This window comes from Arachis duranensis, chromosome 10, assembly GCF_000817695.3.
Source record: "Arachis duranensis cultivar V14167 chromosome 10, aradu.V14167.gnm2.J7QH, whole genome shotgun sequence".
In the NCBI taxonomy this organism is placed as follows: domain Eukaryota; kingdom Viridiplantae; phylum Streptophyta; class Magnoliopsida; order Fabales; family Fabaceae; genus Arachis; species Arachis duranensis.
This window is the reverse complement of record NC_029781.3, coordinates 10,250,142-10,272,459: the sequence shown is the minus strand read 5'-3', so window position 1 is coordinate 10,272,459 and position 22,318 is coordinate 10,250,142. Positions and strand designations below refer to the sequence as shown.

Genomic DNA, 22,318 nt, shown 5'->3' with positions numbered 1-22,318 from the left:
GGCTGAGTTGTAACGTAAGTGACCGATTAATGACGTTGAATGCCGATTAATGACTGCAATGCCGAATTATAACGCCAGGTTTCTGGGTAATAATGTGAATAATGTCGAGTTATGAATGATAAAGTCGATTTATGATGTTGGATTTGTAATGGCTGGATCAATAACAATAACAAAAAAATATAAAAAAATAAAAAATATTATTTAATAAAAAACCTTTAGAATTGAAGGTGCCAGAGGTGTCTATTTAAAATCTCTTCCAGTAAAATTTAATATGGGATAAAATTCAAGTAGTTAAAAGAAAATACATCATTATAATAACCTGTTGTCTTCTAGATTAACCTGTTGTCTTCTAAATTGTTATCTGTTGCCGAATTATTAGAATGGAATAAGGATAGATATGCTGTAAGTCTGTAACCGACTATATTGATAACTAGTAAAAAAAATAATATTATTTGAAACGCTTTCGGTATTTAAAATTGATTAAGTAGAATCAAAATTTTGAATGTAAATTTTACTAGAGCATATATATTCATATCTCATTTCATTTTATTATAGTGATAACCTATTTCTATAACTATGTATTAAGTTAGGAGCTTAATCTAATCGTAGTTAGTTACAAATATTGAACATATCTAGAGGAGAAAAGGGACGACACGGTATAGAGAGTATAAATTTTTTTAGTATTATCATTGACCATCCCATTTTTTCAATTTTTTTTTTAAGTTTCGAAGTGCAGAACCCTAACAACTTCACTATCTGCTCCTCGTTCGCAGTGACATTGCTCCGATTTTTTCAGCTTCAGACAAAGAAAAGGCAATAACTTTTCGAACCCCGCCTCCCTTTTTCTTCAAAGTTCGAATCTTTTGCCCTTTCCATGTCAATTCAACTAAAAACTGAACCTGGGTCACCCCCCATTCTCTCATCAACCAGTAACAAAAGCTTGGAGACGATGAGCGTTCCTGAGCTCATTGAAATTCTTCGAGTTAAGTGGCAAAAAGTGGATTATGACAGAGTTGAAGAGGTTTTGGTAGAAAGAGAGAAAAAACTTAAAACCAAGGCTGGTCAACTTGAAGAGAAGTTTCAGCTTCAGAGTCTAGCAAGGATTGATGCTGAGGATAAATTGAAGAAGAAAGAGCAAGAGTGTGAGAAGGTACAGATGCTTTATGAGACGTTGTTTAAGGGAGTGAAGGAAAGTGGGTTAGACAAGGAAACCATTGAGAATTTGAGGAAGAAGAACAAAGTGTTAGAGTGCGAGAATCTTAAGTTGTTGGAGTTGAAGAAGAAATATGAGGTTGATGGCAACGCTGTTGATGAATTAAGGAAGAAAGTGGCTGAGTTAGAGGCTGAAAAGAAGAATAATTTGGATACCACTACTGAGTTGAATGATAAGAATGGGAAGTTGGTGGATGTGAAATTGAAGGCTGAGTTTCCGTTTCTGGAAATTCTTGACCGTGTTTCGAGATGTTGGATAAAGGGTTGGATGAGTGATGCTTCTTTTGATGGAGAGCATGATATTAATAAAGCTGATGATCCTGGTTTTCCTTCTAAAGTCAAAGGAGAAGTGAAGGAGTTCAATGATGAAATCAATGATGGTTCTCTACCTTTGCAAAGAAACAAAGATTTTCATCAATCTCATGGTGCTGCAGCTGGTATTGAAATTCTACTTCAAATTCTCTTATTACTAAATCAATTAGTAATGTCTTTTTTTTTATTGGTAGTACTCTTTGAAAATATTAAACTTTGTAGTGATCTTTGGATTTATTATATAATTTTGTCAGGTTTTTAGGTGTGTGGGTCATGATTATGTTTGATTGAGTCTAAGAGCAATATATTAGTGTCATTAACACATTGAACTAGGATTTTGGAAGCTGCATGCCTGCATTAACAGAAAATGTTCCCTTTTATATATATTTTAAATAACTTTAGAAGAATGTGAGGGGAAATTTCTTCTAGTGATTTTACTATATGACACAAATTGACAACATAAATTCTATACAGAATTCAATTTACTTTGAAATCAAAATGTCATAGTGCTTAGTGAAGTTCATCAGGTTGGTGCTTCTACAAGTATTAAGTTCACAACTGCCAAGTTTACCAAATAAAATTATGTGATTATTTGTGCTATGGAAATAGAATATTGTTCCTATTTACTCTCCTTGATGTTCACTTCTTGGCTTGACTGGGAAAATCTTAGTTACATGAGATTTGTGGGTATCAGAAAATTCTAAAATATCATTGTTGAAATTTTCTTTACCATTGTTGAGTAGATAAGTAAATTGATCAATTTATACAAGTAAGATCACTGAGTTTCCTATTTTTATGTTATTCAAACTTGATGAATGCATTATTCTTATGCAATAGACTTTCAATTACATGAAATGCTTGAGATTGACTTTACCTAAAAAAATGTTGCAATAATTATGGATATATATTTCATTCGAGTTATCCAATCTAGCATTCTTCAATTTCCATGCCTTTGATGCAGCTGAGGGAGGATCCAAATTTCAAAATATTATTGAGATCAGTGGTGACCATGACGATGATGATATCCCTATTTCACGAGTAATGCTAGCAAAAGCTACCGAATCACGCAAAAGAAAGCTCCCATTCTCACAATCTTGTTCTTGCAATAGGAGTGGTCCCTTTTAAGGTATAATTGTTCCTATACACATTCAAGTCAAATATGGTTCTAAACTTCTAACTTATCCTTTCATGGATTGAAAACAATGATGTGCAGATTGCTCTCTTTAGTCTAATACATGGAAGTTTCTGTTAGTTCTTAGTCTTGAAAACATTAGCACTCATTATATAATGTATAGGAAACATTTCAAGTGCATCGGGGAGTATCGGTGCACCAGTTGTTTTAACCATTGATTTTAATTAATATATATTATATATATTTTTTATAATTCAGATCAACGGTTAAAACAACTGGAGTACCGGTACTCCCGGTGCACTTGAAATGTTTCCGTATGTATATAGTGTTGGTTGATATGTAATGTTTTGTATGTTATTTCTCTTTCATTTTCTGAATTTTAGACAGTGATATATATACAAATTTGTGATTTTTTGTTTGTTTGTTGAGATGGATTGAAACTTATATCACAAACTCACATTGTAAACCCCGTAAAATTAGCGAATAATTAACCAATAAATTAAATTTTAATAAAAAAATTAGAAATGTAAATTTTATAATAAAATAAGATAGAGCTAATTAAAACAAAAATTTTGACACTAATTTCAAAGGATTTGGCCTAAGATTCGGTCGAACGGATAAAGCTGGGCCCAAAATAGGCCCAAAGCCCAACCCATTGGCTTAATAACTTAATAAAGAGAGTCCTCTTCTTCCCCATTAAGCAAAGAAACACTAAAACAAGCTAAGGGGAGAAAAGAAAAGGGTTCCAACCCTAGGCCTTGATTGAATGTGGTGTGATGTGGGGATTTTAGTGCTGTGTTGGTATGTTACAAACCTAAGTTTTGTGTTTTAAAGCTAAATTTCGAACTTCTAAACCTGTATTTTCATTCTTTTAACCTTAGATCTTATTAGTAAGTCTAGAAATAAGATGGAGTTAGGAAATAGATGTAACTTGGGGGTGAAGCAAAGTTAGAAAATTGATGAATTATATATGGAAATATGAATACTTGGAGTGCATATGGTGCTATGACTTTAATGATATGATTATGCAATGATTACAAATGACTATGAATGTTTTTTGGCTTATGCACTCAATTATCTGAGATATGAGTTTTCCTGGGTAAAGTACAGTGGTTTGTCACCACGTGTTCTAAGTTGAGACTCGATACTCTATTGACCCTACGTCGTAAGGGTGACTAGACACTTATTAATTTCCAGGAAGGTTAACTCCTATTGAGTAAAGTTTTATATATATATATGGGTTGGCTTGATAACCGATAGATGAAACTCATTAGCCATAGGACAGACATACATCATGTGCATATTGTTTGCTTGGCTTGTTTGTGCATTGATTGGGAATGCCTAAGTGAATTTACTATGTTAGTTGTTATATTCGCTAATTGCAGTACTTGTATACTAGTTGTGTTTGCCTTTGCTTGCTTATTTGTTTTTGCGGTATCACAGGTGTTGGAGGATCGGAGAAAAGGAAGGTGGGGAAGTTAGGGAGTTTAGTCAAATTTAAGGTTTGGTTAAGTTAGAATTTTAGAAGACCACCCGTTTATGGTTTTTGTTTTAGTCTTTTAAGTTTTATAATTTGAATGTCAGCATTCTAGGATTGCCTCTGGCATTCTCAGGACCTTATATCTTATCTACGTGACACATTACCATGCTGAGAACTCTCGATTCTCATTCTATACAATATTGTTGTTTTTCAGATGCAGGTAGAGAGGCACCTCGCTAGGCGTTTGGAGTTCTGCAGCGAAGTGTATTTTGGGATTTTATTTTGATATATATCATATATATGTTCATATGTATAACTCTCCAAATAACTTGTTTTATTTTGTACCTCTTAGAAGTTTAAGGAGAACTAGGGTTTTATATATGTATTTTGGACTTTAGGTTATGTATATATGTATGTAAATATCCTCCAGTCAGCCTTAGTTCTGCAGGCTAAGTTAGGAGCTTGTTATTTTGTATTCTTGTTCCTCTACTCTTGTTTTCTGTGTATATATGTTAGTGAATCATAGCTTTCTTAATACGCAAGTTACGTTATTTTTTGAGTGTTGTGTTTTTTAATTTCGCGATTTTGTTTTACCTATTTTTTAAGGGTCCTTTATATATTATATCCTTTTAATTACTATTTATATAAATTTTTATTTTAGATGTCGTAATATTATACCTCTATTTTATGGCTTAAATGTAAAATTCTGTTTTAGAGTGTTACACAGACAAACTATCCACTCACACATCCAACATTTTAAAGAGTTTGTATCCACCATTTGACATTACCAAGATTTAAATTCAGGTGCAGGATATTAAAAAGCATGCTAATGTGTCATTTCAATTGAGCCTGATTTGCATACAAATTTGTGCTTAATTTTGTTAGGTTGAATGATTTGGGCTGAAATTTATTTAGAAGCCCAACTTCTTAAGGAAAATCCATTCAACTAATTAACTGGGTTTGGAACATGGGCGTAACAATGGCAGTAAAATATAAGAACCCATAGTAATGACTAATGAATGTGTGAGAGAGTGTAAGTCCAAAAACAAAAACAAAAAAATAAAAAGAAAAACGGAAGTGAATTTATTGGAATTTAGTGCTAGTAACAGATAAATTTTGGTCCACATTTAATTTTCAATTTGATAAGTTAATAACTAATTTTTTACAAATTAAAATTTCATTGAAAAATTTACGAATAAAATTCAAATATCCAACTGAAGAAAATTTTTATCTCTAAATTTAATTCAGACGTAGTTCGCTTCTTTTGGGGTGTGAAGTCGTATCAAACCAAATTACCCACCAAGCATTAGCTCTTTCTAAAAAAGAGGTGATCCAGCCGCACTTTCCAGTACAGTTACCTTGTAACGACTTCACTCCAGTCACTAGCCCTGCCTTCGACATCCCCCTCCTTACGATTAAGGTAACGACTTTGAACATGGCCAACTCCCATAGTGTGACGGGCAGTGTGTACAAAGCCCGGAAACAAATTCACTGCCATATGGTTGACCGGCGATTACTAGCGATTCCGACTTCATGCAGACGAATTACAACCTACAATCTGAATTGAGGACGGGTTTTTAACACTTAAAACAAAATTCAACTAAGTTGTTGTTGATCAATTAACAATTGTCACCGAAGTTAACAGGTGCATTTAGGATACCTAATAATATTTACCTATTTCACTCGTTATTATGGGATCCTGTCCCTTGATTTGGGAGCACATCAGAAGGCACCTATCTATATCATATATACACACGCATAGTATAAATATTTTATATTGAAGAAACATGAAAAATATGGTATGACAAAGGTTCTAAGTCAATCAAAGAATCCTGCATCTATATAAGCAATATATAAGTTGGATTATACTAGGTTCAGTTATTAAAATTAATCATTAATATAAAATATATATTAGAATATGAATATACAATAAAAATAAATTAAATTACATATATATTTATATATAAATATATTAGTAACTGATTTTAATAACTAATTTTAGTGTACGAATAGTAATTTTAATATAAGTTATAACACCTACGCAGCCATGTGGTTTATTATTATTGTTGTTGTATACAGCTTTTTTTTTTAATCATTATTATTAGTTAGTAGTTAACTTCCAAGTTTTAAAGATGTTATTGTGGGTCTATTTCTTCAATTGAAAATATTTAATTTAAATAAATAAATTTTGCCAAAAACTAACACGTGTAAAATTTTCCTATAAATTAACCTTTAATTCATTCTATTCTATACAATAAACTGAATAAAGTGCACAACATGTAGTATAAAAATACATGTTACATTATGTATGAAAAAAAATTAAATACACAAAATATTTTTTATTTAATAAAAAAATAATAATTCCTTTTACAAATCATATATTTATATATACATGCATGCGTTTCATATTCTATAAATATATAGGGTTATGCTACGTGTATATCAAAATCAATTACCAAAGTCAGCCACTAATATAAAATACACATTGTAATATAAATACACATTAAAAATAAATTAAATTATACACATATATTTATACATAAATACATTGATAACTAATTTTAGTATACAAATAGCATTTTTCAAATATATATAAAAGCACTAGCTTAACTTTATAATCACTTACCTCTCTCTTTCTCTACACATTTGATTTCCTCATGGAGAATCATCACTACTCCTCATCATCCTTACCCTTCTTTCTATTTTCGTTAATAATCTTCATCCTTTTCATATCACAACTTCTCAAATTGTTAGCTAAAAAATATGGTCCTCTCATGCACCTTAAGCTCGGTGAAGCCTCAATCATGGTGGTTTCTTCTCCGCAAAGAAGGTATTAAGAGGAGATAATACATTTGATGTGAATAGTCTCAATTATTATGAGTGTTAATTTCTGCAGGAAGGTGAAGCATGAATTTTTGGTTTGGCACTTATTATTAAAAATCTATGAACTTTTTGGAAGGTAAAAGTCTAGTTATGTTGGTATTTCAAGAGTAAAATATTTAGTTGATATTTTTTGTGTGTTTTTGTAATATTTAAGATCTGAATTTTCTGTTGCTGTAAAGTTCTTTATGTTTGACTTTGACTTGATTAATTTTTGATTAATTATTTATTTTTGATGGCAATGTGAAAGGAGATTTTAATTAATTAAAGATCAGTCTTTGTACGTTTTTCCCTTTTTTAGATCGAGGTTATAATTCAATAAAAAAAAAAAAATAATGCCAAAGAAGTGTTTAAAATTCATGACATCAACTTTGTCAAAAGACTTAGACATTTAGGTGCAGATATCTTGACTTATGGTTCCACCAACATAGCCACCGCGCGTTATGGTGGCTATTGAAACTTGGAAGCAACTAATTAAGAAGAATATGCTCAATGGAACTTCTTAGCCCTAAGCGTGTGAGTTTATTCAAATCAACAAGGGAAGAAGAGGTAATGAATTTGATAACATGGATTTCTGATAATATTGGATCTTGTGTTAATCTTAGTAAGAAAGTTTGCTTCTTTGACAAGTGCCATCACTGCTAGGGCAATTTTTCGGAAAAAAGTGTAAGGACCAAGAACAATTCATTTCATTGTTGAAAATCTTAGAAAGATGGTAAAACGTGTATTCGTTATATTTGGTCTTTTTCTATTTTATACGTGGCTTCATTTTATAAATGGAGCCAAACGTGAGGCAGAGAAAGTGCCTAAAGAATTTGATGTGATTATTGAAAGTATTATAAGAAATAAAATAAAAAGGATGAAAAATAGTGATGATGGATCTGAAACATAAGATCTTCTTTCTATTCTCCTAAATATTGTTGAAGATCATGGAGTCTACGAAAAACTTGAAACAAAATTTGGGGAGACAGAGAATAATTGTCAAGATATTTTTTATATAAATTTTATTTAACATAAGTTCGTCTAACATCATCTCTCTGATTTGGGTAATATTGTCAAATTTAAAGTCGTTTTTCAGAATCTCATTCTAAAAAATTAAGGTCAAACTCATCAGACGTAACTTTTTGAACTTTTGAAGGTTGTATCTTATTTTTTTCGTGATTCATTAAAGTAGAAGAACTATCTACAGGTGTTGATATTGTAAAAGACTAAAAGTTATATGTTTTCCTTTTTAAATATTAGCATTTCTCTTAAAAAATATATCAATTTTTTATTTTTTTATTATTATTTTATATAAAAATTTGAATATATATCCTGTAAAATATATAAAGAAGAAGTTAGAAGGACAAATATTAAAATTTATAATATTTATTGAATTTTTTTATCAATTTATATAAATACAATAATATCGAGAGTGTTGTTTATTGAATTTATTGAGTACTTTAAGTCAAAGTAAAGTATTTAAACCAATTGAACTATTTTTTATCTTTTGAAAAAATACTACTAATTTTTTATAAAAAATTTGGAGAGGTCATAGACCCTTTATCTGAACTAAGCTCTGCCCTTGTGGCTATACAATGTCAAAGCTATTATTTTTGTAAGTGTATATTTTGTTTTTCATATTTTGTTCGTGATATTTTCATATTTTTTATTCTTATATTGGAAATTAGGATAATTTGTGACATGATCATTATAAGAAAATTTTTTAAAACATACCAATACATTGATATTTTAATAACTTTAAATAGTTGATTTTAATTATATATATATTTTTTATAATTAAAATTAACCATTAAAATTTGTTAAAAGATAGATACAATAGTACACTTTAAAAGTTTTTCCTCACGTATACTATAGAAAGCTTATCACCTGTTCCATCGTATGATTTTGGAATTTTTTTGTTCTAATGTATTTAATCATTCAGATTTAAATAAAAAATGTTAACGGTTAAGATTGAGATAGAAAATATATTGTGAGTATGCAATTTAGATGATTTATAGATGGTCTTTAACTGCTATTTCCCTTATCCAATTTGTCTCTAGTAAAATTGACACTTGTGGAAAGGCTTTCTAAAGCTTGCGCCAAAACTTAAATGGGTCTTCGAATTTTTTTCACAAGTATTAGTAATGACATACATGTATTCCTTTTCAGGTTATATCTTATATGATCATAACAGCTGGGCATATAATCACATGCAAGTATTCTATTTTGTTTGTAATTAAAATCTATTTTCATCATATAAAATTTAATACTAATTTATTATAAGATAATTTATGTCATTGTTTTTTTTAATTGTATCATATCATTATATCAACAATTTCCCACAAATAATAATTCTACAATTTCTCAATATAATAAATAAATGAATTTCTACATAGTAATGATTCAAAGAATATAAATTGTAATATTTAAAAACATTTGTCTCTATTTATGGGTATCATTACTCATCAATAGTTTCAAAATTTAAATTAATTTTGATATGCCACTAACTAATTAAATTTTATACTTATCATTATTCAATTGAATTAAAATAATGATTAAATATAATTAACATCTACATATTAAACTGCTATAATACAAATTTTTAGTTATAAATATTTAGAATATATGATGTTACCACTATTATTCCATCTCATATTCTTCCAATCAAACGAATTTTTTTGAAATATTTCTAAACACATTTAACTTTGTCATAATAATAATAAATACTTATTTGATATATATTCTAATATATGATGATTAAAAAAATTCATTATTTATAACATTATACTATATTTTATTTTGTATTTTTATTCCCAATCATTTTTTTAACTCTTTTTTCTTTAATTATCTCTAAATATAAACTAAAGAAAGCTATAACTAAATCTCAAATTACACTATTGAGCATCATCTTAAAAATATATTTACGTCAATAAACAAAAAATAAATCTATTTACTTATTAGAATTGAGTATATTAGATGATAATATTTTTTATTACATAAAAACACTAGAAAACACACAAAAGTTAATATTTAAAAAAAATGTCAACTTCATAAAACTTTGTTGTTGTTATTGTTGTATAATTTTTCATGTGTTTTTTCTGTGAAATAATTATATTAAATTATATATAAATCGTCAAATGAATGTTTTGTATAATATTTTAACAAGTAATATCTCAAATCAATTTTTAAGAAATTTTTAGTCTAACATTTTAGTCTTTAACAAATTTTAATTATCAAATCAGTTTTTAAATTTTTATTTTCTTATATTAGACAAATTAGTCCTTACATCAAATTTTGTCTATACAAAAGAATTGATATTAGAATTTTAATATATTTTTTATTAAATAACGACATCAGTTGATTTGTCTAATTTTTTAACAAAATTTAACGTGAGGATTAATATATCTAACAAAATTAAAGTTAGAAACTAATTTAATAATTAAAATTTATTAAAAATTAAATTATCCAACTAAAAATTTTTTGAGAACCAATTAAAAATATTACTCTAAATTAGCTTGTGTTAACCTGTGGTAATAATTCTTTTCTAACTCAATACAATTATGTCTTATCTAATATTTGAATTTTAAAATCAACATGGTCTACGTTTTGAGTGTTTATTATTGTCTTATTTATTTTTTCGGTAGCTAAATTTTTAAAAAAATTTAAGATCAATCCAACAAAAATGCATAAAAAATATATTTTATTTATTTGTGTTAAAAGTTGTTCTTATGAAATTGTTGTTCAATTGGTCTTAAATTGTTTGGAAAATTAGCGGCTTGGGATATAGTTGTTGCAAATAAAAAATTTTTAGGACAAAATCAAAACAAAATAAAATTTAGAGATATTTTTAAAATTTTTGTCAAATTTCAAAAATAAAAAATATATTTTACCTTTCTATATTTTATTTAACTTTTAAAATTTTATATTATCTTCGCTCAAGCTAAGTGAAGTCAAATTATTAATTAATGTATTTTAACTGAAGATAAAGGAAAAATATTAGTAACCAATGATTTTTAGCCAACAAAATAGCAAACGATTCAAGATAAAAAATGTCTAAAATTAGAAATAATAAAAAATCTAAAATTCAAATAAAAAATAGGATTAGTTTTTAAAATTTAGAATTTATGATTTAGAATTGAGAGTTTAGAATTTAGTATTTTAGGATTTAGGATTTAGAATTTACTATTTATGATTTAGAATTCAGGATTTAGAATTTAAGATTTAGAATTTGGAATTTAAAATTTAAGATGATCAGTGATCGGTAATCAGCGACAATGGTAATTGCCTGAGGCGATAGTTAATACCGACGACAGTGTTTGATGGTGGTGATTGTAGATTATGACTTATAATAGTAGTTAAAATTGAAATTTTGAAAGAAAGAAAAAAAATGGTAAAAAGGAATTAAAAAAAATATAAATGGGTATTAAATTTTTATTATTAATTGATGTTGACTGATTTTTTATTAGTCACGGTATATAACTGAAAGATAAATTAATAACGGATTAATTAATCAATTTTTTTTGGCATATGATTAAAATATATCCATGATTTAAAATTATGTTTTTATATTTAAATAATTATATATAGTAGAAATTTATGTACACTTAATTTTAGAAAAAAATTAATAATTGAAAGCCGTTAGATGATAATTTAGTGTGTATTTGAATTAGCATTTCTTAAAATGGAGTTTGAACGAAGGTGATTTTGTAGAATTAATTTTGGATAGAAGTGAGTCGGTGACAACATGATTTAGATTTGGCAATTCTATACTAAAATTGATTTTTATAAAATAAATATTATTTAGATAATATAAATTAAAATCACTTCTAGATAGATAATTAGTTAATTACTAAAAAAACATAATATTAAATTATAATGTTATTTTTTTAATATATTTAATCTTTTTATACTTCTTTTAATATATTTTTTATATAATATTTTTTATAATATTCTATTTTAGTATGTTATAATTTTTTACTATTATAATAAAATTATATATTTATTTATTTATTAACTTAAAAATAATATATAAAAATTGATAAGTTAAGTACTCTTTTTTATTACAAAAATAATTATAATAATAAATTTTACAATATCAAATAAAAAAATATTCTATAATTTTTTTTAGTACTTTAAGTATTTTTTATTTAGTATTATTTTGGACGATAAAATTTTATTACTTATGACTCTATTATTATGTATAATGAGTTTTTTATTTATTTTGTCATTTTTAATAAAATTAATAATTTATATTATAATAAAATTACAATAAAAATTTTAATTAAAAAAATAGAAAATCAAAATATAAAAAAAGTATTAAAATAATAAAAAAAATTTAGAAAAAATTATTAAAACTAATAATAACCAACAACAAACCTAAATACAGGTAAGTGAACATAAAAGTTACAATTTTTTACTTTCAATAAACGCATTACACTTTTAGGATACAAAATTATATCTACAAAATAAGTGTGTACCTCTCACTAATAAAATTACAGATTGAATAACAGTTAGTGACTATACTAACTAGTAAAGTTACAAATTAAATAACAAATTAGAACTGAATCATAACCCCTCAATCATAACACAGGAAATGTATCTCATTACATCACCCCTCAATCATAATACAGGGGATGTATCTCATTATCAACCCATTGACCACTCATTAGAATTACACAAACATCAGTATCTTATGAAGCAATTATTATATAAGACAATAATCACATTAACATTAATTAACAAATACTATTTTAATGGAAATCATCTAGTTGCACAATTAAAATAAACTAATGCAGAGATAGACAATAGCTTATGAATTTATCATGATACTCAAATTGATGCAATTTAAATCAAGATTAAATTTTTGGTTAGGAGTTATCTCATATCTAATTGTTAAAATTACTTTTATCTTCCGACCATGATGAAGCCAATTGCTTCACTTATTTATATATATATATAAAACAAAGCATACATAGTGAAGACAATTGCTTCACTTATCTCCTTGTTCATATCAATGATATAGTATATACACCAAGAGAAAAATACAACACTCCAAAGCAAATTTTTAAATAAATATTAACAAGTAATAACTACACCAATCATATTCTGATCTTTTTGTAGTTAGCTAAATAGAAAGGAAAAACTACCAAAAGTATCTATGAAGTTTACGAACGTTGACAAAAGTATCCATAAACTAAAGCTGTATCCATGAAAGATGGATTCCGTATGACAAAAGTATCAAAATCCTAAATTTTTGTTGATTTTTTAATAAAATTTCCAAATTACCCCACTCTTACCCCATTCTACCTAGGGATGTTCAAATCCAAACCAATCCAAATTAAACCGCTCATCTAATCCAATCCAAATCGAAAACCGATTAAAACCGCACTAATTCGGATTTGATTGGATTATATTTTTTGCAAACCGCTGGATCGGATCGGATTTTAGATCTAATTTTCATAACCGATCCAATCTAATCCAAACCGCACAATGAACTATAATATTATTATTTTATTATTATATTTACAATTATACTTATAACATGTTTAATTTTTTTTATATATTTTTATATTATTCATATATTATTATTATTTAATAAATATTTTATGTTCAAAATGTTAGTTATTTGTTTATTTTAACTAACCTATAAATTTATTTCTATTGTTATGTTATTGTTGACTTTTTAAGATATTGTTGAGACTTATTATGTCATTGTTGATTATTTAAAATTTGATGTTGAAACTTGTTATATGTATTTAATTTTTTTAATTTATAAAACCGCAAATCCAATCCAATCCAAACCGCTTGAAATTGGATCGGATCGGATCAGATTTTTTTAAAAAAAGCATCAAATCCAAACCGCACCGCAAGTAAAATTAGTGTTCGGATCGGATGAGTTTTTTACTTAAAACCGATCCAAACCGCACCGCAAACACCCCTAATTCTACCGTCACTCCATCTCTTCTCACTTCTTCCTCTTTCCTCACTTATCCCTCTCTCAAAAACCCTCGCAGAGTCTTTTCCCTTTCAATCTTAAGGTGACTACAACACCTTCATCGCGCGCATGTGATCCAACCTGAGGAGAATATCGCCGTGGCGCACCTGTTGCAGCCGAGGAGAACGTCATCGTGGCGCGCCTGACGCAGCAGAGGAGAATACCATCGTTGCACGCCTGAGAAGAGAGAGGGGTCGTGGTGCTCTTGCATGCAGGAAGAGGGTTCGGTAAAGAGAAATAAAAAAAAGGGAGGTGGTGCTGTGGATGGAGGTTCTGCCATTGACGATGTTACAACCGGCAAAGAAAAGGTATTTCTTTTTTTTCAAACATTTTTTTATTTCATTTTTCTTCTTTTCAGAAATTGATTTGGTTACTACTAAAATGATATTTTTCTATTTTTTTTAAATCTGCTTCTATTTTTTATGAAGGCTGAGATTGATTTACAGAAGATCAAGTTTATGGCTACTTCTACTTCTGATTTTTGCTGAAATAAATTTCAAATTTGATGAATGGATTTGTTGGTTTTTTATGGTTGATGGCTGTTTCTACTTCTAGTTTTGCTAAAGTGAATTGAAATTGGATGAATGAATTTGAAAATTTTTATATGTTGAGTATTTTTTGGTGTTTGATTGATTTGGTTTGGGTATGGATTGTAAACTTATGAGTGAATCGGTTGAGGTCCGATCCTCCACCACCACCACCACCACCACCATTGATTTCGGTCTGGTTTGTTATAGGAGTAGTTTCGGACTCCATGGCAAGGGTTGGTGCAGATTGGATTATGAAAGGTTGAAAAAGTGAGTTGAGGTTGAGTGTAGGGTAGTTTAGGAATTTTATTAAAAAATCAACAAAAATTTAGGATTTGGATACCTTTGTCATACAGAATTCATCTTTCATGGTACAGCGTTAATTTCCTTAGTTTATGGGTACTTTTGTCAGCGTTCGTAAACTTCATGGGTACTTTTAGTAGTTTTTTCAAATAAAAAAAACTTATGCTTCAAAACATGCAAAGAATTTGGCTGGTGTAGGACCACTACTACAAAATTTTGCAGCTGTTTTCTCTAACTCGATAAACTCTTCCTTCTTTTGAGCTTCAATCATTGCCTTTTTCTCTTCTGCTGACCTATGAATATCAGCTATCTTATTCTTCATATTTTCTGCATATTCTGCTTTCTTTCTTTTCAAGTTTTCCTGTTAAAACAATTTTTTTGGTAAGGTCATGTGTTAGTTGAACACATACAAATCCTTAGTGAAATTTAAAAAACATTCTCTTTGCAAATAATAATCTATGTATAGTTAGAAAAGTTGATGACCTCAATTATCTTGAGTTGTGCCTCCACTGAGGCTTTCTTTTTACTCTCCCACAATCCAACAGTTGAGAGCTTCTTCTATGCCCTGTTTGCAAAATTTGTCTCAATCAAATTTGGAAATAGATAATGGAGTTGGAAATTTGTCTCAATCAAATTTACATGGGTAGGTTTGCAAGTGAAGTATATATATATAGTACCTTCAACAAAGGGTCCATTTCAACACTTCAAAGTGATGCAAATAACAATAAAAAAGCTTTCAAGGTAGTAAAACTTCAACAGAGAATCTCATTGCTTTCTTCCAAAATGCGTATGAGGATATCAAGTTTTTAAAGCCATTCTTGATCGCAAAATTAAAGACAGTGCAATTACCAATGGAACCAAATAATTTCAAACCAACGAAGAGATCATACTATAATTTTGAGCTACTTGAATGTTTAAGAAATTAGATTCTAAACTTTAAAATAAGCACAAAAAAACAGAGAAACATGAGTGATAGAAATTTTGGAATTTAAAACCCCTAAATTGAGAAAAAAATGTGAAAAGATGTAAAAAGACCTAATATGCACTGATGGATGGACTTGGCCATGACGGACTTGAAGACAAGAATATGGAGGCGGCGCCCGAGGAAGTTCTCGACAGTGAGAGAGAGAGAATGTAATCGAGCTTGTTCTGTGTCTCGTTGAGGAGATCGTAATGGAACATCCTCAGAGGCTTGGGTGTTGTGACCAGATCTGGAGAGGCGATGAACTGTGGTGGCGACAGCAACGACGACGGCGAGGCGAGCTCTCTCTCCTTTCTGAATCTCTCTGTTTTGCTCTTCTCTCAGATCTCCTCAGCCAGCGGCACTGAGTCCACGCCCAAACTGTGCTCTGAGTGCTTCACATCCGCCGGAGCAAAAGCAGAACTTGCTGGGGAAGACGACGCAGCAATGCCACCGCGTGGATTTGACGTGCTATAGTGAGAGGGAGCTGGCCTTGCTCTTCAGAGCTTCGGCACGGTGGCACGTTGAGGTAGGCTTAGATGCGGGTGAGTCGGTGGTGGTGGAAGGAGTTGGAGATGCGGCATCGCGGTGTTTCTCCTCCATTGGAATCGAAAATTCTGATTAGGGTTTTGGAGTTCAATCACTCGATCTCCTCCATCATGGTGCGTCGTCTCCTTCTATGGGTTCCAAACGAAGCTTGCCAGTGACTCCAATCCAACTTAAGCCTACCTAGTACTTAATAATGGATTTTGGTGCTTTTTTGTAATAAGAAATTCTAAACCGTTTTCAAATTCTTCCCAACCATTACTTTGTTTTATTTGTGAACCAACCTATGTATTTTTTATTATTTGAGTTTATAACCTGGTCCTTTCAAAGTCCAGATAATCTTTCCCCACCGAGGAAAGCTCCAACGTTAAAATGGAAGCACACAAAGTACATTTTAGAGGGTAAACAACTAAGTCAGTTCACATTGAAAGCCAACAACCCTAGTGTAGCGGACCATTTATAGCTACCCATTTATGTCATTTACTGTCATACAAGCAATAAGGCCTTACAAGTGTTACAAGCCCCCAGCCCACAAACATTCCACACGCTCACTAATTATATTGAATGGAGCGTAACATTCACGCGCTCCTACTCAAACGGTTACGCTTCTATTCGCGTAAACCGCCCATTAATGGCAGACTCTTCCACTTCTTCCACTTCTCAAAGCCATTTAGAGAAAACGCAATCCTTCCATTTTCGAGCAACATTCGAAACTAAAGATATACAACTCGTCGCTAACATTCGAAAACTCCATCAACACATCATAAAACTCTCGATCAAGAATCTCAAGGTACGTTACATTACCATTCCTGTATATTTTCCAGATTTCGAACTAGATTTTACTGTTCTTCTACGTTGTTGTACGTTTTACTGTTCTTCTTGCTCTATGTCTCATTTTACAGTTTATAATGTTCTAGATTTTACTGTTATTCTTGCTTCTATGTTACACTGTTCTTTTTCGTTCTTGTAGGTGTTACTGTTCTTGTTGTTCTAATTCTTCTGGTAACTGATTTTTGGGGGTATATTTCGTAGTTTGGTGGGTGTATATGGAGTAATTTGTTGGGTGTATATGGCATAAAATGTTGAGTGTATATTTCTGAACTGATATACTGTAATAGTCAGCACTTGCTTATATTTGCTTGTCCATGGGTGTATATTGCTTGACCTTGTATTGTTGCTTGATATTGATGCATGTTTGAGTGATACCTGACTGATATATATGGGTGTATCTGAATCATATCTATGGGTGTATCTGACTGATATATATAGGTGTATCTGAATCATATCTATGGGTGTATCTTACTGTTATCAATGGGTGTATCTAACTCATATATATGGGTGTATCTTACTAATATCTTTGGGTGTATTTTTCATTTCAGAGAAAATGGCAGCGAGAAACCAACCTAAAAGAAATGTAAGAACAAATATATGTCTTACATGAAATCAGTTTTATATAATAGAAATATATCTGACTATAATTTTATTTTTGTTTACAGCAAACCAAAGACCTTAAGTGTGTAACACATCTCTTAAGTGATAAATTCAGAAACATAAGTGAGGAGAAGAAAACATTTATGAGGGATTTGGGATTCGGTGGCTTGATGCACATCCCACCACTAAGGGTGCATCACCAAGTGTTAAGGGAGCTGGCTAACAACTTCAAACTAGGAGAGAACAGACTGGAAACCGGATACGGTTCTTTTAAAATAACACCAAGAAAAATAGGTCATGCACTTGGCATCAATGTAATAGGTAACTCGCTAAAAATTATAGGTGTATATTAACTGATGCTTGGGTGTATTTAAGTTGATGCTTGGGTGTATTTGAACCGACTTTGATACTTTGTTGTTTTCCTTTTTGTAGGAGATCTATTTCCTCAGAAAGTCGATTATAAGAAACTTTCTGAGGATGACAAAGTAATTTTTAGAAGATTCCAGGGTAAGACCCTCAAAAGTCTTACAGATGAGATGATGGATATTGGCGTTGGTAACGAAGAGGAACGCCTAATGTTCAAGAGGATTTTCATCCTCTATATACAGATGGCGTTCCTTTTAACAACAACAATAAACAAAATCTCGCCTGTGCACCTGGCCCCAATTTTTGAGATGGACAGCATAACGGAGCGAAACTGGGGGGGCATGTTTTGACCTTTATCGTCAAGGGCATAACCGACTACAAGGAGAAAAAGAAGAAGGCAATTGATGGCTGCCTCTTTGCCCTGATGATAATTTACTTTCATCTTTATAAAAATAAAGGCAAGAAGAGGGTTGAAAGACCGCCAAAACCCTGGATTGCCAACTAGAGTAAGGAGCAGTTGGTCGAAAGAGTGAGTGCAGAAACAAAGGAAATTTTGGTAAGTGAACATAATATGTTGGGTGTATTTTATTTACCTAAATGCTGCTAACTAAAATATCTAATGTTTCAGGGGATTGTAAAGATGGCGGAAATAAGAGAGAAAATGAAAAAAAATAGAGAAAAAAGAAAAAAATAAGAAATAAAAAAAAACAAAAAAAGGAAGGCGAGTTCAACATTGTCTTCGGAGACAGAAACAACTGACAGTGACAGTTCTACCTCTGAGTCTGAAACTCAAGAAGACTCAGAGGATTCACCAAGAAAACAACCCAGCAAAAAAGGAAAAAAGTAAGTACCATACTTGGGTGTAATTTCTTTGTCGAGTTGGGTGTATTTTGTGGAACCATTTGGGTGTATTATGTTTATCAAGTTGGGTGTATGTTGTTTATTAAGTTGGGTGTATTTCGTTTGTTGTGTTGGGTGTATATTGTCCATTCAGTTGGTTGTATCTTGTGCATTCATTTGGGTGTATTTTATATCTTTAGTATGTTCTAAATAATGATTGTTTGCCTTCCAGAATGGACTCCAAAAAAAGAAAGAAGAGTCAAGAGGATTTAGATTCTGATTCAGAATCTGAATCAACTGATGAGTAATGTTCTGAAATTATTACTCCTTTCTTTTGGCTTCATTATAAAGATTTTGTGTATTAACTGAAGTGTCTCTTATTAACTTATAGAAGCGAAGAATCATCACCGGTGGAGAAGCAAAAGAAAAAGAAAAAGACACAAAAAATACTTATAAAGTAAGCACTTCTTTGGATAATATTCTGTGATAAAATTAATTTTTTATTTCTGATTCATACTTGTTTTTTCCACCCAGAACACAATCCAAAAAGAAAAAGGTTGTTGTTGAGCATTCATTTCCTGAAGAAGATCAATACTATGATGGGTACAGTACCTCGTAAGCTATATTACCGTCTATCATCATAATTATTTTTGTTAACATCTTCTTTTATGAATGTACTGACAGATCTGAAATAGGAAGTGAAGATCTAGATGAATTGTTAAGGGGAAATGATGAAAAATCTGCTGCAGAGGGGTATGTCTTGTTGGGGTGTATATTTCAGATTTTAGTGTGTTTTCTTTGCTAATAATTATTTCTTGTTTCGCAGGAAGAACGAAGCTGACCTGCAATCGACAGAAGGTCACTATGTCTCCTCTGAAACGTAAGAAGCTTTATTTAATAAAATCTTGTTATCATGATTTGGGTATATTTTGTGGAACCATTTAGGTGTATTTTGTTGATCAAGTTGGGTGTATGTTGTTTATTAAGTTGGGTGTATTTTGTTTGTTGTGTTGGGTGTATATTGTCCATTCAGTTGGTTGTATCTTGTGCATTCATTTGGGTCTATTTTATACCTGTATCATATTTTGTCTGAATAATATGAAATCTGTTTAGAATACCGGATGTGAACTTGGGAAGTGATGATCCTTCCTCTCAAGGACGCACAGAACAAAGTAGTGTAAACAAGCCGGCAGAGAGCATGTAATTTCTCTTTCAAATAACCGTTACTTTTATTCTTCTATTACCTTCTACTTCTAATTCTGTATATATTTTTTTTAGAAAAAAAAGCCCTTTATTATTTTATTCAAGAAAAAAAAGGTAGGAAAAAAAGCAAAAACTGCAAGTATGTAAGTTCTCAAAAAACAAAGCCTGTCTTCTTTTTGAATTGTTCGGGTGTATTTTTTGACTTTCTTTGGGTGTATTTTAGGTTGAGTCCGGTTCAATAGTCAGCCAGTGAGCCGACTGATTCGAATATGATGGTTATGAGGGAACAAACACCGTCGGAAGCACTTGCAATGTGAGTTTTTCAAGAATATTTCAACCTTATAACCTTATTATTTTCAAAGGCGTTGTTAACCTTTCATTTTTCTTCTTGTTTAGAGTTCCGATTCAAGTTTTTGTGCCAGTGTCCCAAACAACCACTGTGCTGGAATTTGAAGAAATACCTGAGACAGATTTTGAACCAACCCCTCTGCTACAAATTGAAGGAACTACAAAAACGTAAGAAATAGTATTGGGTGTATATTGGGTTACAGTTCGGGTGTATATTTGGTAACAGTTTGGGTGTATATTGTTCCTGAATAGTTTTTTTTACGCCATGATTAATTTTGTGTAACTATGCAGCACTCCTGAACCCCCCCAACAACTTGAAGAAAGCACACCCACGCTTCCCTCAGCTCCAACTAAAATGTAAGTTCATCAGACTAAAATCAATCTTTACTTATCATCCGTATATTCTTATTCTTATAATACGTTATACATGATGACGCAGTTATCCAGCCGCAGAAGACGTTGCTGTCCTGATGATGATGGCACGGACAGCATCGTATGTTCCTAGAACAGATCCGTTGCCATCATTCAGCCTTGCCCTCACTGATTCAAGCCAAGAAGAAACAGCAACGCAGGAGGGAGCGTCAACGCAGGAGGCAGAAAGGACAAAATCTCCAGAAACTGCAAATTTGATAGAAGAATTAGAGAATTTGGTACAAAAAATAGCAAGCAGTGCAGCGAAAGAAGAAAGTAAAAGTCCACAAATTCAAAGGGAGACTGGGGGAGAAAGTTCTGGGAAGTTTGAAACTCCTGCGGGAAAAAATCAGAATACAAATGATATGAAAGAGAAGTGCTACATCTGGGGGACGGAGTGAAGACATACGCAGATGGCAGCACTAACGAGTATGACAACATGTGCACTCTGATTGCCCAAGATAAATACATTTTGACAAGAATGCACCTTGCATCACTCCAGGCGGGAAGTTATATAGAAGCTGAGGTAATATTAAAATAACATTAATGTTTTTACACCAAAGTTTACTGCAATGTTTATTAATGTAAATTGATTTTGGCATATATTTCTAGATTGTATCTGCCATGTGCCTCATCCTCAACCAGAAAAATGATAAAAGGTTTCAAGAACAAGTATACTGTCTCCCCCCGATATTGTGGTAAGTGTTACTTCTACAAATTTTGTGTGTATTTTCTGTATTCATTTGGATGTATTTTTTACGTTCAATTGGGTGTAAGTTGTGTAGTCATTTGGGTGTATTTAAAGTATTCGCTTGGGTGTATTTTCAGTATTTCATTTGTTGTTTCACAATTGTTGCAGAACATGGCCATTTCGAAGCACCCAAACGGGGAATTCATATCACCTAAAACCAATAAAGAATTCAGGGTGGAAGACTACCCAAGTTTTATTCCCTTTATAGATGCAAAAAAATTAACTTCGCATCCATATGTAAGTTTTCATTTGTAAAATTTGTTAGTACCGTTCTTTACTTATATGCTAAATAAAATAACACACTGTTGAAATGTGGCAATCCTTCAGATTTTTGCACCTGTTTGCTGCTCGGGCCATTGGTGGTTATGGGTGATTGATACAACAAAGCGGAGATTTCATATACTTGACCCGCTACACAAGAAAGCTCCAAGCGATCAGAGAAAGCAGCTTAATAAATTCACTGTAAGTTGGCTCTGTGTTCTTTACTTTAATAGATAGGTGTATTTCAATTCAATATAAGGTGTATGTATGTTTTGCTTTGGGTGTAATTTCTTTGTTGAGTTGGGTGCATTTTGTGGAACCATTTGGGTGTATTTTGTTTATCAAGTTGGGTGTATGTTGTTTATTAAGTTGGGTGTA

The 22,318-nt window shown here is 30.8% G+C and overlaps 1 protein-coding gene and 1 long non-coding RNA gene across 5 annotated transcripts in view; one reads left to right on the top strand and one right to left on the bottom strand.

Annotated features, from left to right (window-relative positions):
• The first annotated feature begins 655 nt into the window (after nt 1–655).
• The window catches only part of LOC107469105 (uncharacterized), a 29,042-nt gene continuing 7,379 nt past the window's right edge, over nt 656–22,318 (top strand). The window contains exons 1-4 of one of the 4 annotated variants that reach the window (XR_001588073.3): nt 664–1,649; nt 2,486–2,650; nt 4,100–4,158; nt 4,351–4,692. Coding sequence is in view for 3 of the 4 variants with exons in the window: in XM_016088488.3 (XP_015943974.1) it covers nt 875–1,649; nt 2,486–2,649 (939 nt within the window). In the remaining variant the exon portion in view is untranslated. Of the gene's footprint in view, nt 1,650–2,485; nt 2,651–4,099; nt 4,159–4,350; nt 4,693–22,318 lie in introns of those variants that run through there. The other 3 variants (XM_016088488.3, XM_016088456.3, XM_021133015.2) reach the window with 3 other exon arrangements.
• On the bottom strand, nt 15,016–16,493 carry LOC107469107 (uncharacterized). Its single transcript, XR_001588074.3, has 3 exons — nt 15,858–16,493; nt 15,306–15,387; nt 15,016–15,183 (listed from the first exon to the last, which is right to left on the bottom strand). It is a non-coding gene; the product is annotated as an uncharacterized LOC107469107 (long non-coding RNA).